Here is a 25,803-nt window from a genome sequence, read left to right on the forward strand (position 1 = left end):
CATCAGAGTTGTGACATAAAGATACCTGGCACAGCAAGGCAATACTCAATAAATGCTAGTTCTGTTCTTGCTTTCGTATCTACTCGATTTAAACTTGCTTTACTTACCTGGTGTACACAGTCTAAGAACTGTAGGAAGATTGGAGTGAAACCACTGCCCTGACAGCTGAGGGTCAAGCTGCTCCGCTGACTGAATTTATGACCAAAAGAGAGCCACTCCTTTTCGACCAGCATCCGGAAGCCTTCAAGTGTCCTATAAAAGGGATCACTGAGTAACTGAACCAGGGAGGTCACCTAGGGCACAAGCAGGTTGGATACTTCATTACTTTCAGGCCCGAAAAATTCCTGTTGCTAAGACAAAGCACTTCATTTTGATGACAGCTACTCCACAAGCAAAGTTATCTGGATGGCAAATTTGTTCACTAACCTGTCCAGGACAACTAACTGTATTAATTCTACAAGCTTTCCATTAAAAAGTAAGACTCAAATTCATTTTGGTTACATTTTTCTACAGAGAATTAAGAATTTAATCCTTGCCTGGCCAGTTTGCTGACTGTGGCTTTCTCCTAGTTTAATCAACAAGGTCAGAGGATCAGTTCAAACCTACATCTTCTGGGAGATGTAGACTAACATTTTCCTGTAGATTAGACTCACACTTTGGCATGAGTAAAGAAGGGGCTAACAGAACCAGAGAAAGAACTGACAAAACATAGGAAAGATGGTCTGTGTCCTACACTGCTGGTCATGCTTGCATGGTACATCTGTGGTGATGCTCCATGGAGCCTGAGGACCTGAGTCAGAGTGCCCAGGCTATGGAGGGCCTGGGAACTCCTGGCACAGAGCCTTTTGATGGATACCAGGTGCTGTTTAACAGAGGACCTTCTCTGTCCATAAACACATTAGTCATTATACAAAAGATTCACCTGCAGAATTTTAAAATAATTCAGTTGAAATACAAATATAAAACTATCAGAAAATATGGTTTAATAATTTACTTGTGCAGTGATGTCCCAGCCTTCTTCCAAACACACCAAAACTGAGGAACCATTCTCAAGTACTTCTGAAACAACCACAGCCAGCTGCAATATCCTATGAAGCTAAGAAAAAGGAACAGAGGCCACATTTAGACCAAGTGCTTTCTGAGCACCAAGAACAGACACACCTGCTATCAACCTTAGATAATCAAACAAGTTAGGAACAAAATATTCCAACAACAAAGAATCATATAAATTTTAAATACTTAATTAAAACTCTTTGTCAAAATCAAGATTAAACAATGACAAAATTTAAAACAATGTGTTCAAGTGATACATAATGAAATAAATTGAGCTCACAAGATTCCCCTCAAAACCGAAGAGCTATAATTCTATGGAGTGGCAAAGACAGGTTTTTAAGTGGCCCTTGCAATACAGTTATTGGATTTAAAATTTCTTGTTAAATGATATAGTATGTTTTATCTCAGAGGGCTGCACGACTTTGTAAATATACTAAAAAGTATTTTTCATTTTTTTATTTTAACTGAACTGTACACTTTTAAAATTTTAGAAACCTCTCATACTAGAGAAAATATCCATACCAAAAATCTTAGGAGAAAGAAAAATATTACAAAATATATATAAAATGTATCTCCCTAGAGAAATTATAAAAGATATTGCTTCTATCAAATGTGAATTGTACACTTAAGTATTTGTACTGTGTATTAAATGAGAAGAAAACTTGCATTTGAGCCAAGCCAATTGACTCAAAATCCCTAATGAACAATTAGGTTGTGAGCAGAGCATATAGATCTCAAAACTAAATGTGTAACATTCTGATTTAAAAAAATTTTTTAAAGCCTCACTTGACATAATTTGTAGAATGAACCCAACTTGTAATTTAAACACCCCCACCAACATATTTTAAAGAGCTAGGCTATTTTAAAAAACAGCAACAAGGCACGTGTCCCCTCCAGGAATGGGAAGCTCCTCACCCAAAAGTTCCTATAACACAATTATTACCAGGCCTGAATTCTCTTGGGCTTAGTTAGCATTTGCTCTAAGTAAACTTTTAAACTGCCAATATCCCAAGTGGGGCAATGTTTTCCATTGTTTTTACTCACTAACTTCTGATATGGACCCACTATGAAGTAAGGAGCAGAATGCACAACAGCAGAAACAGATGGATAGGTAGAGTGGTGGGAATATTTTAGGGCTGGGGCTCATAGCTCAGGAACAGAAGGGGAATACTGATTGCTCAGCTTCTATGGCTGCTTCAAAGTATACTGAATTGTCTTAACAGTAATTAACACAGCCTCATACAGATTTATAGCTAATTATATATGTGGCTGTTTTCCTAGAGTTTAAGTACCTTGAGAATAGTCACTGCCTTGGGTGCTTACATCATTTCTTGGCTTTTTTTTTTTCCCCCCTTTTTAGTCCCATGTACTGTGGGAAACAATCCATTTTCCTCCTCAAGCAAGGAAGGGGGAAAGAAAAGAGGTCAGAGACTTGGAGATTGATGTAGACAGGGCAGAGAGGGGCTGTGCACTTCTGTGGGGGGAGAAGGAGTAATGAACAAGCACGAAGGGCCAACAGACACGGCTGTACTGCAGAGAGGCTCTTGGCCAAATGTCTGCATCAGTGTCTGAAACATGCATGTCATAAATACCGTTCTTTCTGTGGTTTGGAAGACATGTGGGTTATGTGCTGGCATACCTATTTCCTTAATTTCTTGATAGGAGTTCAATTGAAAACATCACAAGACTGACTTAGCTGAAGGAAGGATAAGTGGTTTTTCCTAAACTTTAAGAAGGCTTCAGGGCATCCAATGTGCCTTTGGTGGGCTGGTTTGGGGGATGAATCCAAAATCCAGAGAGATGGAACAGGTAGAGACAAAAAGAAAGTGAGAAAGTAAGAGGAAAAGGCCCTTGGAGCCACATAGAAGTCACGTTCTGTCCTGGATTATCACTCTACTAATGACAGACCAGAAGCCTTATAAATACATGTTGATTAAATTTGTTACGTATCAAAAAGTTTCCGCCTAAAAACAATAATCTTTCTTAGCCTCCTATGGAGACCAAATTTCAGTAACAGAGAAAAACCCAAGGAAGAAGAATTCCACCCCTGCACCTCCTACATCACGTGGTGCCCTGAAACTGAAAGGCCCTTATAGAGGACACACAAGAAGGGGAGAGTGTCAGGTAGTGGGGAATACAATATTCTTTTCCTCAAATATCAGTTCTGTATATCCCCTTGGGACTCTCTCCCCTTGAGTTAGAAGACAGGCTACTCCAAATATTACCTGTGGGAACCACTCAGAGTCTCCCAGGGCTCTTAGGAAGGTCACTTCTGAGTCAGTAGGGATGGCACTTGGAACACAAGCCCTCATCAGCTTTTTGAAACTGGCTTTCACTTGTCGGATGTCATGATATTCAACAGGCACAAACTCACAATTTAAAGCAAATTCTAACTTGAAGTTCTGTGGATGAAGATGCAGAGAATTAGGCAGATGAAGTGTAACAGGTAAAAGAGCAATGTTCTCAACAGGGCAATGCTTAATAATATACAGTCAGTTGAGGCCAAGGAGCGCTGCAGTGGGTCAAGAAGGTCAATCTTGTGCAGCTAATGCGTCAGTATTGCTGGAAAGAGATATTCAGTAAGGTCTAGTGGTTTGACTTGATTTCTCACTCTGAGAACTTGAAAAGGCTACTTGTCAGCTGGAATCTATCTGATGGAGCTTATAGCACCAAATAGAAGCTACTTATAAGGCCATGAGGACTTCCCTGCTGGCTCAGACGGTAAAGCGTCTGCCTACAACGTGGGAGACCTGGGTTCGATCCCTGGGTCGGGAAGATCCTTTGGAGAAGGAAATGGCAACCCACTCCAGTACTCTTGCCTGGAAAATCCTATGGACAGGGGAGCGTGACAAGCTATAGTCCATGGGGTTGCAGAGTCAAACACGACTGAGAGACTTCACTTTCACTTTCTTATAAGGCCATGAACCAGGAAGTCTAAAGAGGAACCAATGATGCATGACTAATCCCACACTGTAAACTAAATCTCCCTAAGATGTGCGTTAACAATTAAAAGGTAATATGCTATTGAGATTCCAAAGCTCTACAACTTAGTTTATAGACATACACATTTGTTTCTTATTATGCAAGTAAAACATAGCCACTGTGAAAATGAAAAAAAAAAAAGAGTAAACATTGAGAAGGAAATAGAAATCACTGTCTCACTGTCCTAAGACTACTAATATTGTAGCTATTCTTTTAAAGCCAATAATAAAAAAATGATATAGAGTAAAACATGAGAGGCTTTGTTGATTTCTAACTTTTGGACAATTTTTTCCACTCAATATGACATATATTTCAATCTATATTTATTTGAGTACTTTTACTCAAAAATTCATACATAATTTTTGTACTTTTAATCCACATGGAGTTTTTCCAGGTGAGTTTTCAATATTAACTAAAGAACGCTAAATTGATGGCTCACTGAAATAGTTTATTCTGATAATCTAGTTGCCTACTTCTGAAGATTTAAAAGTTCTCCAGCTTCTTATGGGAAAGAATGAATGAATTTTCTCATGTTTTTTTCACTTTCTTCATATCCTGCCCAAATTACTCGAAACTGGATTATCTGTTTTCTGAAGACTGACTATACAATAATGTGAATGTGATTAGCACTACTAAAGTGTATGTTAAGACAGTAAATTTTATGTTATTTGTATTTTACCACAACTAAGCAAAATTGCTGCCAAAGATTATATATAGGGTCCATTTCATGTTTTATACTGGTTAGAGTATTCTTTCAAGGCCTATAAAAGTTTTCAAATAAAAAGCAAAAACTCCCAAGTATTTTTTTCCTTTAAAGAGCATTTCCAACATATATTAAGAAAAAAAGTTTCTTTGTCTTAGTAATTCCACCTTTAGGGAGCTACCCTAAAGAAATACTCTAAAATGTAGGAAAAAATCCTCTAGTGGATTGTATTATATCTCAATAAAAAATAAAAAAGCTGTATGCTACTGTAATTTTACATACAGATGATAAAGAAAAACAGAAAGGAACTCATGTTCTCATACTGCTAGGTTCTTTATCTCAAGCCATAACATGTTTCCATGTTGTGTAATATAATAGACTTCATAATTATTTCAATCATTGGATAATTTTCCAAATTGTTGGATATTTTGGTTTCTTTATCATCTATGTGTAAAATTTCAGTCACATTTTCAAGTTTTTTTAAACTTTTGCTTTACTTTAAAAGTTATATACAATTTAAAACATTTATTATAATCCAGATATATTTAGCCAGATATTTGAACATTTATATTCCTGAGTATAGTTCCCTGTGCCATACAGCAGGTCTTTTTTTGTTATCTACTCTATTTTTTAAACTTTTTATTGAAGTATACTCTACTAAATTGATTTACAGTGTTGTGTTATATAAATTAAAAAAAAACAACTTCTAATACATAAAAAATAGTTTATTTTTCAGGACAACTGGCTTCTTTTCTACTTCCCATCTACACTTGAGCTAGCTATACTCACCTTAAGAGGCTTCCCTGGTGGCTCAAACGTTAAATAATCTGCCTGCAACGCAGGAGACCCAGGTCTGATCCTTGGAGAAGGGAATGGCAGCCCACTCCAGTATTCTTACTTGAAGAATTCCACAGAGAGAGGAGCCTGGCGGGCTACAGTCCATGGGGTCACAAAGAGGTGGACGCGACTGACAGAATAACACTTTCATACTTACCTTATAAAGCAGGAGTTATTAACCACAGTGTTGAGACACACACTGTTAGGTTATAAGGAATTTGTCACCAAGATATTAAAGTGTATGAATTAAAAATGGTAAATAAAGCCAATTCCAGATTATTTAGAATAAGTCACTCTCACTTACTGGTCTCCTGTGTTTCCTTTTGCTGGGAGAAAAAGGTGTGGAGCTGTAACTAGGAAGCACTGTGCTGGCTAGACTGAGGCACACATCAGACATGCACCTGCAATCTATAGATGGAGTTCAATAAAAAACAAAATGTGAATGGAATACACAAAAATCCTAATAACTAATGTGCCAGAAATTATGTTTGGGATTATGGAATTATGCTTTTTAAATATAATATTGTACTGATGAAAGAAAGAAGGGAGGGAGGAAAGGAGGAAGGGTCTTAAGTGGCCAGTCTTTTTTACTTGTATATGCCTGATCACACAGCTTATTTGAAGACTGATGTGGAAAGGGAATGGCAGAGATGAGCATTCATCATCCCCAAACCTTGGGGAGTGACTCAGATCATAAATAAGTGGTGTGCTTAAGTGTGAAAAGTCTGTGTTCTGGGAAAGACACTGGTGCCAAGGAGGCTGTGCAGGCCTCCCTGGGCTACTGTTGAAAAGTGTCCCAATTATTTTCTGGACATAAGATTACCTGCTGTATCAGAAGACACACGTGCATATTTAAAAACTGAGCATTACCCAGTGGTTTCATTCTACCCTAAAGCCTGGAGACTAAGTCACTACAGCAGTCCAGGCAGCTGGAGAAGTGCCAGCAAAGCTAGGTTGCCACAGAAGAGCTGACTCAGGCTCTGGCATCCTTTGGACCAAGCCTGAGGGATCCTGCTTGCAGCCTCCATTCTTCAGTTCAAATGAAGGTCTGCCTAGATTGTCCAGTGCTCACTGCATCCCTGGACTAAACTTGAGAGGATTTCTTAATTAACAAATACTTTTTATTTCCCACATACCTGTCTGTAATGATGAAATTTATTTTGTAATGTGTGAATTGCCAAACATTAAATCCAGAAGAATTAATGTTGCTTTTGGAGATAGAGACTGTCTTTACAATTTAGAGGACTTGAGCACAGTGAAGCTCTTCAGCATAATAATTGAAAAGTAAGAATAAAGTTGATTATCAGCTAATTAATATTTTACATTTGCTGACATGTCTTAGAGGACATGTGTCTCTGTAACCTAAGAAGTACAATCTTGGCCTTCCCTTGCTTCATATGCAGTGCCATACTCCTTTTTCTACTCTTCTTCCTTCCTACAGCTTTATCAAGAGGTTTATGAAGAAAAGAAACATCTGTTTTGCCATGGGCACAGATTCTGGAAGCTGAACTGAGAGAGTGGAAAACCACAGCTTGAATAGCCTTCTTTCTTTTAAATATATACTCCCTAATAGTCTTGATGTTTATGCTGATTTTATGATTATGTACCATAACTTCTTTACCCATTAACAATGGAATATTACTCAGCCACTAAAAGGAACAAAATTGGGTCATTTTGTAGTGATGTGGATGAACCTAGAATCTGTCAGACAGAGCAAAGTAAGTCAGAAAGAGAAAAATATTGTCTATTAATGCATATATATCAATCTAGAAAATGTTTCTGATGAACCTATTTGCAGGACAGGAATAGAGACACAGAGAATGGACTTGTGGACACAGTGGGGGAAGGAGAAGGCAGGGTGAATTGAGACAGTAGGGTTGACATATATACACTACCATGTAAAAAATAGAGAGCTAGTGTGAAGCTGTATATAATGGGGAAATCAGCATGGTGCTCTGTGATGACCTAGAGTGGTGGAGGGAGGCTCAAGAGGGAAAGAATACATACATACTTGTATCTGATTCATGGTGTTGTGCAGCAGAAACTAACTCAACATTGTAAAGCAATTATCCTCCAATTAAAAATATCCTATGATAAACCACAATGGAAAAGAATATTAAAAACAGACTGTATACATGTGTGCACTGAGCTTAGTGGCTCAGTCATGTCCGACTCTCTGTGACCCTACAGACTGTAGCCCGCCAGGCTCCTCTGTCCACGGGGCTTCTTCCAGGCAAGAATACTGGAGTGGGTTGCCATGCCCTCCAGGGGATCCTCCCAACCTAGGGATCGAACTGACTCTCCTGCACTGCAGGTGGATTCTTTACCATCTGAGCTACCAGGGAAGCCTCAAGCAATTATCCTCCAATTAAAAAAAGTATCCTATAATAAACCATAATGGAAAAGAATATTAAAAAAAGAATGTACACATCATGTGTAATCAAATTGCTTTGCTGTAAAATAGGAATTAAACATTGTAATCAACTATACTTCAATAAAAGAAAAAAGAAAATGATTATGAATAAGCACTTTTTCATGGGTAATAAATATGCATGTGTGTGTATGCATACATATCTCCTTCTACATGAGTACAGGTAGACATACATATGCAAACATATTCATGAGCTAATTTTTTTGAGATTGATTATTAACTCCAGGTTAAGAATCCAAGCTGCAAAAAAAAGAAAAAAAATTCTAGGAAAATTGGTTTATGAAATAAGTTTTAGAAGCTGTCTTCCTGTATCCATGAAGTTTCTAAGTGAGAAAAAGAAATCTTACCCTTAGCTGTGACTTCTCACCAAATATATAAAGGGCTGCTTGACGTTTCAAGAGCTGGTTTTGCAGGTAAGTGCTGTTACTGAAGGAGGTGGAGTGATCCTTGCCTGCCAGCCGGGCGCCAACATCAATGAAGGATGTTGGAGAGCTGATCAGGCGAGTGCTAGAGCGAAGACTTGCCCAAACACCTTCACAAAAGTCAAAACAGTTGAGTGAGATAATCTGATGTGAGAATGCCACTGGATAGGAAAAAAGATGCATGCTCTGCGGGTATGGTTTTAGAGGTAATAGCAAATTAATTCATCTAAGTAATCACTTATCATATTGGTCATCTGCATCATATAAGCATTATTCAGCATAGCATTTCAAAAATCATTTGGCTCACAGGAACCTAAGAAATCACCCAAGTCAATTCTATTTTTGCATACTGATGTAAATTCAGTATTTATAAACACACACTGAGATCACAAATAGAGTACACTGACACTAGGAAAGAAAAAAATGTGGGCAGGAGGCAATAATGAAGCCTAGGAAAGAGAACATGGGAGTAAATTCCTCATGGGTTCAAGAAAGAAGTAAGGAACATTCTTCTGCTTTAGTCAGTTCAATAAGAAATCCACATTAAGAAATAAATCAGAACTTTACTAAACCCACTAAAATTTGAGGCTGGATTTAGAATTAATATTTGCACATTATGCCAAAATGATGTAATTTTAAGTCAGTAAAGATTATATTTTTATCTTTTCCCCCCCAGTATCCAGGAAAAACAATGAAAAGTTATAAATTTAGTAATGCACATTTCACTCTTAGGAGGCTTTATTTAAGAGGGACAGTCAGAAGCAGATGTCTTCTAAGGGAAAGACGAAGCTAAGCTACTAGGAAGAATCTCATAAGTTGACCTTAATTATATTAATTAGAAAAATCAAGCATTTTATATGCAAGTTAGACCATCAAATATTAAATATTTAAACACAAAGGCATATAATACATCTCGAATTTGACAGAGGTCCTTAGAAATGCCCATAGACTGTGGTGTCAGGCTGGTGATGGAGTCACAGGGGTACATAACACTGCTACTGCTTCCCTAAAGTGCCTTCTTCAGCTCTTTGAGAAGCTTTAATCTTTGACAAATATTAAATCAAGCTATGTTTCTAGGTGACCAGAAGTCACCATGATAATGTCACATCTGCTTCTCTCTTTATAAGCATCTATAGGGTCAGAAGACCAGTTCTCAAGAAAAGGTTTTGCAATTTCTGTTTAACATGGATGAATCTATTATAACCTATGAATTTTCTTAGATACTATGGCAAGTGTTAATTTTTTGGTAAATGAAGTCACAGAGGAAATTCAGAATGTGTATGAGAATAAAGAAAATGATTTGACAAACAAATGTGAAAAAATTCACTTGTAACATATGCCTTCATATGAAGATGGTTAAAAACAGTGATACATTAGGATAAATAATACAGTACCTTGATTATGGACTCTTCCCTTAGCTGAAGATTTGGGATTGGGCTGAGTAAAACATTTATCTCTGTACCCATGCACTGGTAGGTAATATTAAAGAAGGAAGGAGGAATGAAATGTACATAGCAGCAAACATCAGAGCAAATTGCATAAGAGAAGAACAGGTTAATTTTAAAAATTAAATTAACAATAGGGAAAATGTAAATATAATAAAAGCGGAAGATTTGATTAACAAATAAACAATCACACAAAAAGATGAACTGAGTGTCTGTTAAATGAAATTTCAGCACTTGTTTATAAATATTATAAGCACAATGAAATGGACAGCACAGCAAAGAGTGCCACTACAAAATTATACCAAATGGAATAAGCTTTTAGAGGTTGTCATTTGGTGAGAAACAAATTTTTATAATAAAATTAAGGAATTTGGGGAGGGGGTGAATGTTAGGAATACATTGGTCCTGGTACTTAATGAGGCTGACTGATTCGCAAATACGATTTGCTATATAACATGTTTTATTCTTTGAGCAAGGTCATCATTATCAGGAGTGAAGCTCTACCAACCATTTGGAATAACAAAGGGCATGTTTTTGCAGTAGAGCAGTAAGCATTGCCACACTATCTTCTTTTTTCTCTTTTCACTTGGAAATTCCATTTATTTTCCGTAAGCCGATAGTTATCTACAGCAAAAATTTATGATCCTGTGACAATACCCAATGCCACAAAAAATATAGCTTGTGATGGCTGACGAAATGACTTCTCCTAAAATCCCTACTTGCGCCAAAATGATAGGTAGTATCAAAGATAATACTTTTGTAATTTGAGTAATTTTTTTTTTCTGACAAAGTGCTTCGTGACTGTGGCAAACTTTACCTGGTAATAACAAACATGGTGAGAAGTAAGTCACAGTTATATTCTTTTCTGAGCAAAAGAACTGCTCAAGTCACTTAAGGAAAACGATTCTGTACTTACTAAAGATTGAAAACATTAATGGCAGGATAGTTAAGCTATCTATTTCAAAACTGCATAAAATATGACATAATTTGATAAAAGAAAAATCCTCGGACACGATCTTTCATTTCTGCCTCACTCCTGTGGAAACAGGAAATGAAGGGTTTCAGTAGCCAAAAGAAGTCAGAAAGCTCAGGGCTGCAGAGGTGCTGGCTGATGGTACACAGAAAATGCTGCTACAAGACAGAATAAAGACCTGGAAGAGGCACAGGCCTCCCACGTGCGAGCCTACTAGTCTCCTTTCTGTCAAGGTTCTGAGCTTTCGTACTGAAATACAGATCAGTCAGTGCTTCCTTACAGTGACGTCTGAGTAGCTCGTTCCCTGATTTTGAGAGATTGTTCTCTTAATATATCATTTTCTTATGCTAGTCCCTCAGCCTAGAATGACCTCTCCCATTTCTTTACCTGACAAACTCCTTATTCCTTAAGATCCAGGAACAACGTAAACTCTGAAAAGCATTCCTGACTGTCCCTAGAGTTATAGAGAGCTCTATTTGAACTCTGATCCCATAGCACATTGTGATTATTTGCACATCTTATTCTACTTGATTGTGTGTTCCAAAGGGCAGAGACCTAATCACATTTCATCTTTGTTGTTGCTGGCTGTGCCATGCGTCTTGTGGAATCTTAGGTCCCCAATCAGGGATTGAACCTGGGCTCTCAGCAGTGAAAGCACAGAGCCCTAGCCACTGGACTGTCAGGGAATTCCTCACAAATAGTCTTATCTCCATGCTAAGAGCCTGAAATGTAGGTACTGCAAACATTTGTTGATTGTGTTTTTTTTGAAAATTGATACATGTGAGCTGTTGTGGTTCTCTACTATATCCTGAACTCAGTTATTTGCCCTGAAAGAATAAAAGGGATATTACACTTTAAAATAATTAAGTACTTTCTCAAACAGAGCCTCATTAACGAAAAACTGCCAAGTATTTATCACCAAGCAGAAAATCAGCAATGAGAAAACAGCCCGTACTGATATAGGGCCAACACAAGACTTAAACAACTGTAATTCCAATCTGGCAATCATGTTACCCAAAGGTATGACACTAGGTACTGGTGGTGAGGTCTACTTATTTTCCTAAGTGATTCTCAGGTGTCAAATACATGTCCTGAGCATGTTAACACCAACCTGGAGGTGTGTGTTTCCAAACTGAAGAGTCCTCCTTAGTGGTTTGTGAAATGATTTTAGAAGGTCAAACTATTTTTAAAGAAGTGAAACAGATTAGAATGGAAAAAAAGTATGTGCACTGCTTGTGGTATATAGATGAATATTATTTTGTGAAACTTTCTTATAGTTTATATACATTTTGCATACATATACAAATGTATATGTATACATACAGTAAGAAATAACATTTTACATCCATAAGCCGTGATAAAAAAAACCTGAAAGTTATTGGTCTAGGCCTAAGGCACATTTCCTTTTTTTTTTTTTGGGGCACATTTCCTTTATCTGCTTGCCTTTTGCCAGTGAGGAGCAACCCGACTGAAGGCAATTTACATTCAAATATAGACTTCCCTCCCATTTCAGTAGAATATTAAGAAACGATAATGACAATAACTTCAATAATAATAATGGAACTGACATTCACTGAGCTCCTATTAATAATGAGCCAGTTACTAAGTTAAGTGCTTTACATGTATTTCATTCATTCATTATAACCACTTGAAAGCTAAATTACTATTATCTCCATTTTACAGATAAGGACACTGAAAATGAAGAGGTTTCCTAAGTTGCTCACTATCATACATTAAGTGGTAGGACCGCAGTTTGAACCTGAATGTAACTGAACCAAACTCTTAGTGTCTTGTTACCTAAGCAACCATGTGGCCCTGGATCTGTCAAGGAGGGTCTGGATAGAGGTTGCTTCAGGGAAGAAGTGGTCTAGTTCATCCCACCCATGGGAATGCAGTGTTGTTCAGAGCGTGAGAGTTCCTGAGCAATGGTATTATTCTCTCTACTCTGTTCCGAACAAAACAAGGAAAGAAGGAGAAGAGATGCTAGGGTTGGATGTGGGGACAGCGTACTATATTTACCAATGTAACCTTATGCCTAGCAAAACGCATGAGGTGTAAGTTATATTCAGGGAATGCTGCACTGAAATGGACTGAACTAATCCTAGTCCCAGTTCTGCTCTTATTTGCTAAGTGATCTTGGCTAGGTCATGTCATTTCTCAAAGTCTCTTGAAACACCTGTCCTGAACGTTATTTCAAGGATAAAATAACACTGCTGAGGAACTTAAAGGCTGTGGAAATGTAAAGGAGGAAAAATTTAAAAATTTTCCTCCATGTGGCTACTTCTGAAATATACCCAGCTATTTCATTTTTCTTTTCCATGGGGATGGTCTTTATCCCTGTCTCCTGTACAATGTCACGAACCTTCATCCATAGTTCATCAGGCTCTCTGCCTATCAGATCTAGTCCCTTAAATTTATTTCTCACTTCCACTGTATAGTCATAAGGGATTTGATTTAGGTCATACCTGAATGGTCTAGTGGTTTTCCCTACTTTCTTCAGTTTCAGTCTGAATTTGGCAGTAAGGAGTTCATGATCTGAGCCACAGTCAGCTCCTGGTCTTGTTTTTGCTGACTGTATAGAGCTTCTCCATCTTTGGTTGCAAAGAACATAATCTGATTTCGGTGTTGACCATCTGGTGATGTCCATGTGTAGAGTCTTCTCTTGTGTTGTTGGAAGAGGGTGTTTGCTATGACCAGTGCGATCTCTTGGCAAAATTCTATTAGCCTTTGCCCTGCTTCATTCCGTACTCCAAGGCCAAATTTGCCTGTTACGCCAGGTGTTTCTTGACTTCCTACTTTTGCATTCCAGTCCCCTATAATGAAAAGGACATCTTTTTTGGGTGTTAATTCTAAAAGGTCTTGTAGGTCTTCATAGAACCGTTCAACTTCAGCTTCTTCAGCATTACTAGTTGGGGCATAGGCTTGGATTACCGTGATATTGAATGGTTTGCCTTGGAAAGGAACAGAGATCATTCTGTCGTTCTTGAGATTGCATCTAAGTACTGCATTTCAGACTCTTTTGTTGACCATGAGGGCTACTCCATTTCTTCTGAGGGATTCCTGCCCACAGTAGTAGATATATTGGTCATCTGAGTTAAATTCACCCATTCCAGTCCATTTTAGTTCACTGATTCCTAGAATGTCAACATTCACTCTTGCCATCTCCTGTTTGACCACTTCCAATTTGCCTTGATTCATGGACCTAACATTCCAGGTTCCTATGTGATATTGCTCTTTACAGCATCAGACCTTGCTTCTATCACCAGTCCCATCCACAACTGGGTATTGTTTTTGCTTTGGCTCCATCCCTTCATTCTTTCTGGAGTTATTTCTCCACTGATCTCCAGTAGCATATTGGGCACCTACCAACTTGGGGAGTTCTTCTTTCAGTATCCTATCATTTTGCCTTCTCATACTGTTCATGGGGTTCTCAAGGCAAGAATACTTAAGTGTTTTGCCATTCCCTTCTCCAGTAGATCACAATCTGTCAGATCTCTCCACCATGACCCGACTGTCTTGGGTGGCCCCACACGGCATGGCTTAGTTTCATTGAGTTAGACACTACTGTGGGTCCTGAGATCATGGCATCTGGTCCCATCACCTCATGGGAAATAGATGGGGAGACAGTGGAAACAGTGTCAGACTTTATTTTTTTGGGCTCCAAAATCACTGCGGATGGTGACTGCAGCCATGAAATTAAAAGACGCTTACTCCTTGGAAGGAAAGTTATGACCAACCTAGATAGCATATTAAAAAGCAGAGACATTACTTTGCCAACAAAGGTCCATCTGGTCAAGGTTATGGTTTTTCCAGTGGTCATGTATGGATGTGAGAGTTGGACTGTGAAGAAAGCTGAACGCTGAAAAATTGATGCTTTTGAACTGTGGTGTTGGAGAAGAGGCTCTTGAGAGTCCCTTGGACTGCAAGGAGATCCATCCTAAAGGAGATCAGTCCTGGGTGTTCATTGGAAGGACTGATGCTGAAGCTGAAACTCCAATACTTTGGCCACCTCATGCGAAGAGTTGACTCATTGGAAAAGACCCTGATGCTGGGAGGGATTGGGGGCAGGAGGAGAAGGGGATGACAGAGGATGAGATGGCTGGATGGCATCACCGACTTGATGGGCATGAGTTTGAGTAAACTCCAGGAGTTGGTGATGGACAGGGAGGCCTGGTGTGCTGCGATTCATGGGGTCGCAAAGAGTCGGACACAACTGAGCGACTGAACTGAACTGATTTCATTTTTATGTTTAAGAGGCAGATTTTCTCATGGCATTTTTCTACACAAGATAATTTATCTAAGTTGCAAATATCTGCATTTTGCTCATAGGGCACAAAACCTACTGTCATTTTAAATGAAAAGCAAGGTTATCTATTCACATCTTCATTTTTTCTTAACTGGTTTTTGCATCAAAAGGTTGCTTCTCCCATCTTGGGAACTCTTCAACATGCATGCTCAATGCTAAGTGACCACCCTGACTGCAAAAGGGTGAAGGAGAAGGTGGAGGTCAGTCTAAACCCTCATTCATCAGGGTAGGTAACAGGCACAGTGGAGAGAGCATAAAAAGGAAACCAGGAACTAAGATTCTATGACAATGAAAAAGGAATGGAAAAACAGTGAAAATAGAATAGAAAAAAGGAGAAGGTTGGTAGGGAGATTTCAAGATAGGAGGTTCTTTTCACATAGGGTAAATAAGGAACTGCTGGTGAAGTGGTACCTAGCTCTCTGAAAAATGAAGACTCTATACTTGAGGATGGGAACAAGGAAATGAACTAATGGCAAGGCATGCAAGTGTCTACATGTAGTCATGCCCTGGCCAACCTGAGTGTGAGTCTGCCTGCCATGTTCATGTTAACAGGAAATCTGAGATTTCCCAAGCTTGTCCCAGTCCATTCCTGCTGCTCCATATGAGGACGGATGATGCTATCAGAAAACGCAAAGGAAAGCAGCTTGAGGGACACAGAAGTTTAAGGTGTCAGGAAGTGGCCACATTTCATCTTCCAGTTAATCACTGGGACCTTGGGAGATGTGGAGGCTTTGGGAAAGAAGAATTAAAAGATGGACATGGTTAGGAGCAAAAAATCTGTCATAAGGAAACACATCAAGTTTACAGTAATTTTTAGGAGAAAATATTTGGGAAGGGGATCATAATAATTAAGGCCCCATTATGCATAGAAAGAGTCACAAACAAATAGAGTTTAACCCTAAGATGTAAATACAGCTTTCCAGGTACATTTGAGAATAGCAAAGAAAGGACCCATGATTAGAATGTAACCACTAGTGGGGATTCCCTTGCATAAAAAAAGCCATGAGTCTAAGGCCAATATAAAAAAAGGAAAGATACTGTAGTTGAAACATATTGGTGAACATCCTTGATTAGGTACCAACACAGAAACAGAGACAGTTTTATACTTAAAATTTATATTACAGGTCACCTGGCCAAGTGGAGGAATAGATAATGTGCTGTTGATGAAGTTTACAAAGACAAAAATCAAGAGTAGGGTGGGGATGGGAGGGTTTCAACTAGATAAGACGCAAGAAGTTGCATTCTACTAAAAGTTAAAGAGAAAAGGTGCTGACATGCCTGCTAATATAAGCTTTCAGATGGCAAATAAAGAAATAAGAGAACTGCAGCTTCGAACCAAATCCTGACAGCAGTTCCTGGCAACAGAAATACCAGAAACCTTAGGAGAAATACACTGTACTATCTTTTAGTTCAAACTCACCAAGAAAGAAATGATGAGAATACTGAAGATAGTATCTTAAACTTTAAAACAACAAGTATTTTAAGAGTTCAGGAAAAAACTACATATAATTGTTACAGGTCAAACTGTGTGCCTCCCACCCCATCAAAATTCTTCTGTTGTCATCCTAACCCCTAGCACCTCAGAAAATGTGACCTCATTCAGAAATAGGGTCACTGCAGACGTAATTAGTTAAGATGAGGTCACACTTTGGTGGGGTGGGCCCCTAATTCAGTGTGATTGGTGTCCTTATAAAAGGGGAAATTTGGAGACAGGCGCACAGGGATGTCATGTAAAGATGAAGGCAGAGATATGGCTGATGCTTCTACAAGCTAAGGGATGCCAAAAATTGCCAGCAAACCATCAGAAGCTAGGGGAAAGGCACAGAACAGATTATTCCTCATGGCCCTCAGAAGAAGACAACCCTGATAACATCCTGACTCTGAACGTCTAGCTTTCAGACAATAGTTGTTGAAGCCACCCAGTGTGTGGCATTTTGTTACAGTAGCCTGAACAAACTACTACAATGATGTTAAGGCTTGATTAGGAAGATAACTGAAGGGTGAAAGCTCTTAGGAAACTATGCAATCACAGAAAGTTTTGATGAAGAAGGAAAAAAAAGTATCTAAAGAATCAGTATGATTGTCAGGAGATGTGCATAATAATCTTGGTTTTCAAAAGGGAAACAAGTGAATTTTGTAAAATAGAGTCTTTATGTTGATTCTAAACTATTGTCTCTTATTCCTCAAACTAGCACTTCAGAGAACAAGAGTAAAAATAACAGGCATTGGAGGCACAGCCTTTGAGTCTGGGCTCACATCTCCCTAGCTGTTTATGCTTCTGTGCTCAGCCTTTCTACCCTGCATACTTGAAGCATCGTGGAATGCTGCCAGGGCTGAGTCACCATTTAGACATGCTCCGCTCCCCTCCCCATCCAGTGCTCCCAAACTCATCAGTATGTAAGATTTCAGCAATTATTATACCTCTTGTTCCATGAGGCTAAACTCATCTGTCACCATGCTAGTAATACATTTGATCATTCATTTCAAAAGGGGTGATTAAAAATAAATTTAATCATCATTAGTTGATTTAAAGTATCACTATCTAGAAAAAAATTTTCTGCTTTTAAGGTTGTATCAGGGCTCAGTTATAAAACCAGTCTTACTAACCTCCTCGAGCAAAGCTATTGGATGGGTTTACATCCAAATGTCCTGGCACTACCTGCTTAAGCACAGTGGACATTCTTGAAGTCCTCCTTTCAGTCCCTAAAGTCAGCCAAAAAGAAGAACAAAAACCATGTCGTTGGGGTTAACATTACTCAAATGACAAAAAGTTATCTTCATGTGTAGCATGTCTAATTGCTGCCAAACATTGTACTTTTTAAGTACCCAAAGCTTTAATAGAGATAACAAGGCACTGTTACTATTTCCTCAGAGATACACACATCTGCAAGATTATAGAGTTAGGTTTGGCAAGTGCAATCAGAGAACTGAATGATAAATGAAGCAAGGCATGCATGGTGTTACTTTACAAGAAAAGCCACTTTCTGCTTATGTTGAGCTAATTCAAATAGCTGATTAAGCCAAGGAGACCAACTTCTCAAGTCACATGCTCCTGTATCTAACACATTAGGGTTACCTCTACATGAACCCTTTGGGGTTCCATCACATGATAACTGAAACAGAATATTAGTACAAGTCTTAATGGCTTCATCCAAATCTAGTGAAAACAAACTGTACTGCAAATCATAAAAGGCCACAGAAATTTCAGGAATTTCAAACTTATACATGATGATTTTAATAAATATACATTCAATAAACATGTTCAACTTACATATTCAACTCTAATACTGATATTTTAAACTTCGTGTAAAACAGATTTCAGGGAAAAAAAAAACCTCACATCACTATGTATTTCCTACCACCTCTCCTACTACTCTTTTTAAAAGGAACTAACTGAATCTCTAAATTTGGTTACTATTTACTAGAAATTTAGAGTGGCACCCTGATAAAAGCTGAAGTTACAGCACCATAAGGTACAACATTAAGGGGTCGTGTTGACGGAACAATGCGAATAACTAAAGAGGCTAACCGAGGAATGAATGTGACCATTCACACTTGTCAAAAAGAAACGCATTATGTCAAATCTTACCTGGAGACAGAGCAAGTGTTGGCCTGACAGTAAGAGGGTTATTGCCACTGAGTTTCTGATGGACAGAAACTGCACTCAGTAATGCTTGCAAGTACTTCTCTTGTTCTATGCTACTGGAAGATTCTAAAGAGGAGGTAGGAGCTATAAAAGGAAAAGATATTAAGTAAAACCATTTCTATATTAATAAAACAGGCTCTCTCTATATACACATGCTTATTCCTTCTATATATGGTCTTCCAGTTAACCACACCCAAATATAGAAACCAGCCCCACTTAAAACTCCAAACTTAAATGGCTAATCCTCCGATGATAATGGTTTTACCAAAATCTACTTCCAGATTGCCTCATCATCCTCCCTGAAAGAGCCCAGGCCTGAAAAGCCAGCACACAGTTGTCCTCCAAAGTACAGGTATAGTTTTTCACTATCCAACCAACTCAAAATGAAGATTTACAAAAGACAACACTTCCTTGATGACCCATGCTTCTGTTGGGGAGCAGAGGATGGAGTGGGTTCCCTCAGCATCCCAGAATGAGCAGAAGTGAGACTTCCCAATACCAGTAACTGCATTCCAGTTCTGTCACATTGGCCTAACAGGGAACATGAACTTGTAGTGGGTTGTTGTGGGAAGAGTGCAGGAAGAGGAGGACATAGGAGCAGCTACTGCTCAATTCCCTAGTCCTTCTAAAACAGGATCACAAAGTATGCACAGATGGAAAAAACAGTGAGAGTAATTCTGGTTGGAGCGAGTCTGAGCCTAGCTTGCATGGAATAAAACAGAATCGCAGAAAATGGCCCAGGTACTCTAAAGTGGTATTGGGAGGGGACTGACTAGAACAACAGATAATAACAAATTTTCTTACAACATGACTAGGAAATAAATAATTAGCATTACTATCTTATATTTTATCAACTTTAAAGTGCCATCGTGTTTTATAAATTCTAAAATGCCATTAATTATAAGAGGCACTACTATTTTATTTAATGAGAATTAAATAACTGCCATTTAAGCCAAGACACAGTTCCTTCTGATCACATGAACTGTGAGCCACATTCCCATTTCAAAGGTGCTATAATGTGAGCAAATGCGTGAGTTCACAAACTACGAAAAACAATAAATTTATATTAGACTGAAAAATCAAAAATGAGTGGAATAAGACAATTTCAAGTTTTCCAACTAAAAGCTCAGTGATATGCTCATAATAACGCTCCTGAGATTATTCACTCACTTTATGTAATCTACATATGCTATGTTCTATCACCTCCATTATGTGGCTTGAGAAGATTCCTTAGGGCAGAAAAAGTTAAAAGCCAACTGCCTTCAATATACATATGTTGAGACTCCATGCCAAATGGAGTAACAATAACAATATAGCCCACCAGGCTCCTCTGTCCATGGGATTCTCCAGGCAAGAATATTGGAGTGGGTTGCCATTCCCTTCTCCAGGGGATCTTCACGACCCAGGGATCAAACCTCAGCCTCTTGCATTGCAGGCTGATTTTTCACTGTCTGAGTCATAACGGAAGCCAACAATATAGCACCATGTGTATAATGTCCTCAGTCAGCTGAATGATCAAAGACATGCTGGCCAACTTTGAACTTTCAGGAAGGAATGGATGAGAATAAAGAAAACATATGGTTCAACCTACTGAACCACTGAACTTGAGTTTGCTCATTTCCAAAGAGGGAAGTCATTCCTAAATCGAATCTGGTATCTGAGAGGTCCTTGGTTAAATTTTTTGAGCATCTGTTTTAAGCTAGAGGTTATGAGAAAGGTTAGCAAAATATCGCTCCTGACTGACCTCAGACCTCAAACGCAGTGCTCAGAAGTGTCCTCAGAGAAAGGGCACCGCACTTAGGGTACGCTTTTTCTTACGTTGACCAGTCCCTAGCTTCCTAAAAACCTTTCCGTTTGAGTGCTCCAAAGCCAGGATTTTGGTCAGTAGGTTGCTGACTTTTATGTGTGTGTGTGTGTGTGTGTGCATGTGACATGTAGGAATGAGATAGGATGTCTTATATCACATAGGACAGAAACCTATTTACTTCTGAAGCTATTAAATATATCTGAATGCTTCCCCCCACAAAAGAAAACAATTATTATTATCTGTTTCTATTTGTGGATACTCTGGTTTGCTGAAATGAAAACAGCCTAGAACCAAAGACTTTACTATGTTAATTTCTATTAAAATTCAAATATAGACAGACATATTAAGCAAGATGTCAAACTCAAGGCAGAACCCCACACTGTCAACCTCTGTTCTTAAACTGTACAGACTGTACACAACACACTGGAAAAGTCCACGTGTGAGAAGCTTGATGGGAAGGGTACAACTAGCATTCCTGGAGTTTACTTCCTTTATTTTTAGAACACCCAGAAGTGGAAGGATCAGAATAGTGCTGTAGAGAGTTGCTTACCTGCCTGAGGGGAGTTCTGAGACTTGAAAAGGCCAACCACTCCCTTCCCATGGAATCCTCCAGATCGGAGGAGCAGGGTACTGCTTCTTGAGTTTCTCCAACATACAACAGGCAGGCGATTATGTCGATAGCAGCGGGCTACTCTTGGTAAACTATTGTCCTGTACAGCTTGAGGTACAACTAAAAGGCCAGGATAGCTTCAGGGAGATGGAAAGGAGAAACAGAATGATTTGGGTGGGTAAGGCAGGGTGGGGGGAGGAGAAGAAAAAAGAAATGGGGAGAGAAAGAATACAAGAATATGAATTTTATAAGTTCACAGTAATTTTCTAAGGCTCAGAAACACTGGTGGAGAGATAAGACATATATTTCAAACATGAAACAATTCAGTTCTTTAGAGGTTGAGAAGAAAAGGCCTAGACAGTGAAAACAACTAACTCATCTACTAATCTTTTTTTTTTTAACTAAGCCTTCTTCAGTGATACTGCAAACTTTTGCTGAGTAACGTTAAGTGTAAAAATTAAAAATGTCATACAGAATTATTAAAAAGGCCTCCATTAAACAAGATTTCCCTTGCCTTATATACAACTTGAATAAAGATTGCAAGATTAATGTATTAATGTCAACTTTATGAGAATGACAAATCAAACTGTCAACTCCTTGGATTACTGAAAATACAACAGAGGATAAAGTACACTAACATTCAGAATGCCAGAGATGGTGAAAGGATTAAAAACCAAAACCAAATGACTTTTGGTATGAAAACAATATGTTCAAATGTCAAGTGAGTGTAAATATTTTATTAACACTACATGTTGATAATTTAAAAAAAAGATTAGCTCATAAAGTTACAGGATATGATGTTGGGAAAATTAAAAACAGACAAGATAGATAAAAACTTATTTATCTTGTTTTTATAGATAAGTACAAGAAGACAGGCAGCCTTCAAAGCAGTTCTTTAGTTTATTTAGAAACATTAAAGAGATTCCATGTTAATAATCTCCTAACCTCTAATCCCATGTCTTTTGTATGTGTGTGCTTTTTTTTTTTAAGAATTGTGGTAAACTGTATCTAACATGAAACTTAACATGTTAACCATTTTCAGTCCACAAATCACTGACATTGTCACAATACTGTGCAATCAATCACTTCCAGAACTTTTAATCCCTTATCTTGTTATAAATCAGTGCTGAGAGCAGGGAGAGAAAATCCAGTATGTGGTCATATAACCTTCAGTGGTTAGTGAATGCCAATTTTACTTCTCTCATCTACCCAGAGATTCCCTGGAAGCATTCTGAAGGCCTAGCACTTTCGTATTTCAGGTTTACAGGCTGTCTTTTTCTAATACCACAAACTGATAAAGTGTCATAGCTGTAGACATAATCTTTCATAAAGACTTGAAAAGCAGTTCCATTATTAGGGTCCTATGTTTCTTTTCTTTTTTAAATTGCAGTACAGTTGATTTACAATTTTGTGTTAGTTTCAAATGTACAGCAAAGGCTTTCTTCTTCTAACTCCACTTTAGTATCTGTTTATTGCCCCTTCTGGTTCTAGATACTATAGTGATTTTGTGTATTAGATAAGAGAGTAATGTTTAACAGCTTTTGGTACTGTTTCAGTAACTGGGAAAGAACCAACACACTCCTCTACCCCATTCCCCCGTCCCTTCCTTCCTTGGCATTAGCACCACAGACCATGCTCTGCTATACATAGGATCTAAGACTTTCCTGGTTCCAGGCATGGGCCTGAGTGACGGCTGGATAACCACTGGTGCTAGGGTAAAAAGCGTAGAGCCTGAAGGCCAGCAGAGGCTACTCTCAGGACCAGTGTCATTTAGCATGAAAGATATATCCATTTATCCTGCCACCCACCCTATTCTACTACCACTACTTAGAGCCACCAGCCATGGGTACCAGAGGAAGCCTTGAGGTAGACTGGGCTGCTGTGGAAACTTTTAGGGCTTCCCTCATAGCTCAGTTGGTAAAAGAATCCACCTGCAGTGCAGGAGACCCTGGTTCGATTCCTGGGTCAGAAAGATCTGCTGGAGAAGGGATAGGCTACCCACCCCAGTATTCTTGGGTTTCTCTTGTGGCTCAGCTGGTAAAGAATCTGCCTGCAATGCGGGAGACCTGGGTTTGATCCCTGGGTTGGGAAGATCCCCTGGAGAAGGGAAAAGCTAACCACTCCAGTATTCTGGCCTGGAGAATTCCATGGACTGTAGTCAATGGGGTCGCAAAGAGTCAGACACAACTGAGCGACCTTCACTCACTCTGGAAGGTGGAAACTTCTAATCAAAGAATAACACATATACAAATGGCCTGAAACATACATGAATGAACACAAAAAGAAATTCATATCATTAGCACCTAGGTCAAGAAATAGACCATTACCAGCATCCAAAAAACCCCTTATGTCACCTCCCAAACAGTGTTTCTCCCTTTTACTCCTCCAAAGATTATCACTAAACATCCGTGACTGCTAACAACATGGATGAGTTTTGCCTGGTTTTTTAATTTAACAAAACAGGAACAAATAGAATTTATTTTTTTGTGTCTGGCTTCTTTTTCTCAACAGTATGTTTATGAGACCCATCCATGCTATTGCATGCAACCGTAGTCTGTTCATTTTCGTTGTTGTAGAGCTGGGGTCCCCAACCTCTGGGCCATAGATCAGTACCTCCTCTCAGATCAGAGGTGGCATAAGATTAGAAACAGAGCACATAATAAATGTAATGTGCTTGGACCATCCTAAACCCCCACACCCACCTCCCCCTGCAGGTCCATGAAACTGGTCCCTGTTGCCAAAAAGGGAGGGGACTGTTGCTGTATATTATCCCACTATGTGACTGTATTATTTATCTAATCCTTTTATTGTTGATTTTGAGTAGTTTCTAGTTTTTGACTATATAAGAAACAAGTTGCCATGAACATTCTTGTAGTTTTTCTAGTTTTTGACTACATAAGAAACATGTTGCCATGAACATCTTTGTAGTTGTTTTTTGGGAGTATACATGCTTTTCCAGATGGAGTAGACTTTCCAAGAAATACATAATAGATTGTGTACATGTTCAGTACATGTCTAGGAGCGTAGTAGATGCTGTCAGGGAACTTTCTAAAGTTGTTTAACCAATTTACAGTTACACTAGCCATAAAGAGTTCTACTTGCTCAACATTTTTTACTAGCATTGTGTACTGTTGGTCTTTTAAATTTTAGCCATTTTTGCAGGTATGAAGTTGTCTCAATGGGACTTTAATTTGTATTTAGCTGAAGACTAATAAGATAAGCACTGTTGGAAGATGGAGGGAACTAAAGGTGCCTACCAAATTGAGAAGGCATCTTGAGAGTAAAGCATGAGGCAGGCAGCTCCATAAGTAAATATTACATATATATATATATAAAATAATAAAATGGATCAGTTCATTAGAGGGTTAACTTACTCACAGGGTGGGATCTATCAGTGGATAATGATCAGGAAACATTCGCTACTATACTCTGAGCCATTGAGGGGCCACAGGACAGTTTTATAGTCAACCTAGGGTATGGTGGTAGGTGCCTGGAAACAGGATGTGCATTCCCAAGTTAAGAATAATAGGTCACTAGTCTCAAGGGCCCTGGGAATACTTCAGGGAAGGTTTTCATCATTGTTTGGGAACTAATAGAGCATACAGACTACCTGGTCCTAATAAGCATTAAACAATATCTATTGACTACAAAGCTCTTGATGACAGAGAAGTGATTCACTAGATAGTATAGTGTTGGGCAGGGTCAGCAAAAAGACAGGAGAAACTGTTAGGGCCTGATGGCATCAGTTATGCCAAGAGTGACATAAGCATCTTTTTAGATATTTATTGCCCACTAGGATGTCTTCACAAAAGAGGACATCCTCTGCCTTTGGTTATTGCCTTTTTATTCCCCTAATGATGTCTTCTGATATATAAAACTTCTTAATTTATCAATCTTTTATACTTTATGGATAGTGTTTTTCCTGTCTTAAGAAATATCTTCTAGAAGCTTTATTTAAAATTTTAACCTTTTTCATGTAGATCATGTAGCTCTACAGATCAGTGGGAATTGATTTTTGCCTGTGCAGTGTAAGGTAGAGGTCAAAATTAATTTTTTCCTTGTATAGATATCCAGCACCATATATTGAAAAAATATCTTTTATCTACTGTTTTTAAATGTTATCTTTATCTTAAGCCAAGTGTTCTCATATGTTGAGATTCTTCTATATTCCCTATTTTGCTCCAGTGGTCTCTTTGTCTATTCCTGTGAACATTCCATACTGCCTTAATTACTGTAGCTTTATATAAAGTCTTGATATCCTGTAATATTATTCTATAAGATGATCCTGCTACTTCTGGCCTTTTGCATTTTAATGTAACTCTTAGAATCATCTTTTCAATTTCTACAAACATTTTGCTGGGATTTTGATTGGGGTTGTACTGACTCTATAGGTCAATGTCTGGAGAAATCACAGCTTTAGAGTACTGAATATTCTAGTCCAAGAACATTAAATATCTATTTATTTGCGATCCTTAATACTGTTTTGACTGTACCATGTAGAGATTTTATACATCTTCTATTAGATTTAGTCCCAAGTGTTTAATAATGTTTTTTAGTGCTACTTTAAAAGTACTAATAGTATCAAAAT

General features: G+C 38.4%; 1 protein-coding gene across 2 annotated transcripts in view; it reads right to left on the reverse strand.

Moving 5' to 3' along the window:
* The window catches only part of SBF2 (SET binding factor 2), a 486,293-nt gene that overhangs the window by 35,197 nt on the left and 425,293 nt on the right, over positions 1-25,803 (reverse strand). The window contains exons 27-33 of one of the 2 annotated variants that reach the window (XM_070473375.1): positions 21,156-21,352; positions 18,742-18,882; positions 17,760-17,855; positions 8,354-8,538; positions 3,279-3,455; positions 995-1,096; positions 108-293 (exon numbers count right to left, since the gene is read on the reverse strand). In XM_070473375.1, coding sequence (XP_070329476.1) covers positions 108-293; positions 995-1,096; positions 3,279-3,455; positions 8,354-8,538; positions 17,760-17,855; positions 18,742-18,882; positions 21,156-21,352 — 1,084 coding nt within the window. The remainder of the gene's footprint in view (positions 1-107; positions 294-994; positions 1,097-3,278; positions 3,456-8,353; positions 8,539-17,759; positions 17,856-18,741; positions 18,883-21,155; positions 21,353-25,803) is intronic. The other variant, XM_070473374.1, reaches the window with a different exon arrangement.

The sequence above is a fragment of the Odocoileus virginianus genome, chromosome 10 (genome assembly GCF_023699985.2).
Source record: "Odocoileus virginianus isolate 20LAN1187 ecotype Illinois chromosome 10, Ovbor_1.2, whole genome shotgun sequence".
In the NCBI taxonomy this organism is placed as follows: domain Eukaryota; kingdom Metazoa; phylum Chordata; class Mammalia; order Artiodactyla; family Cervidae; genus Odocoileus; species Odocoileus virginianus.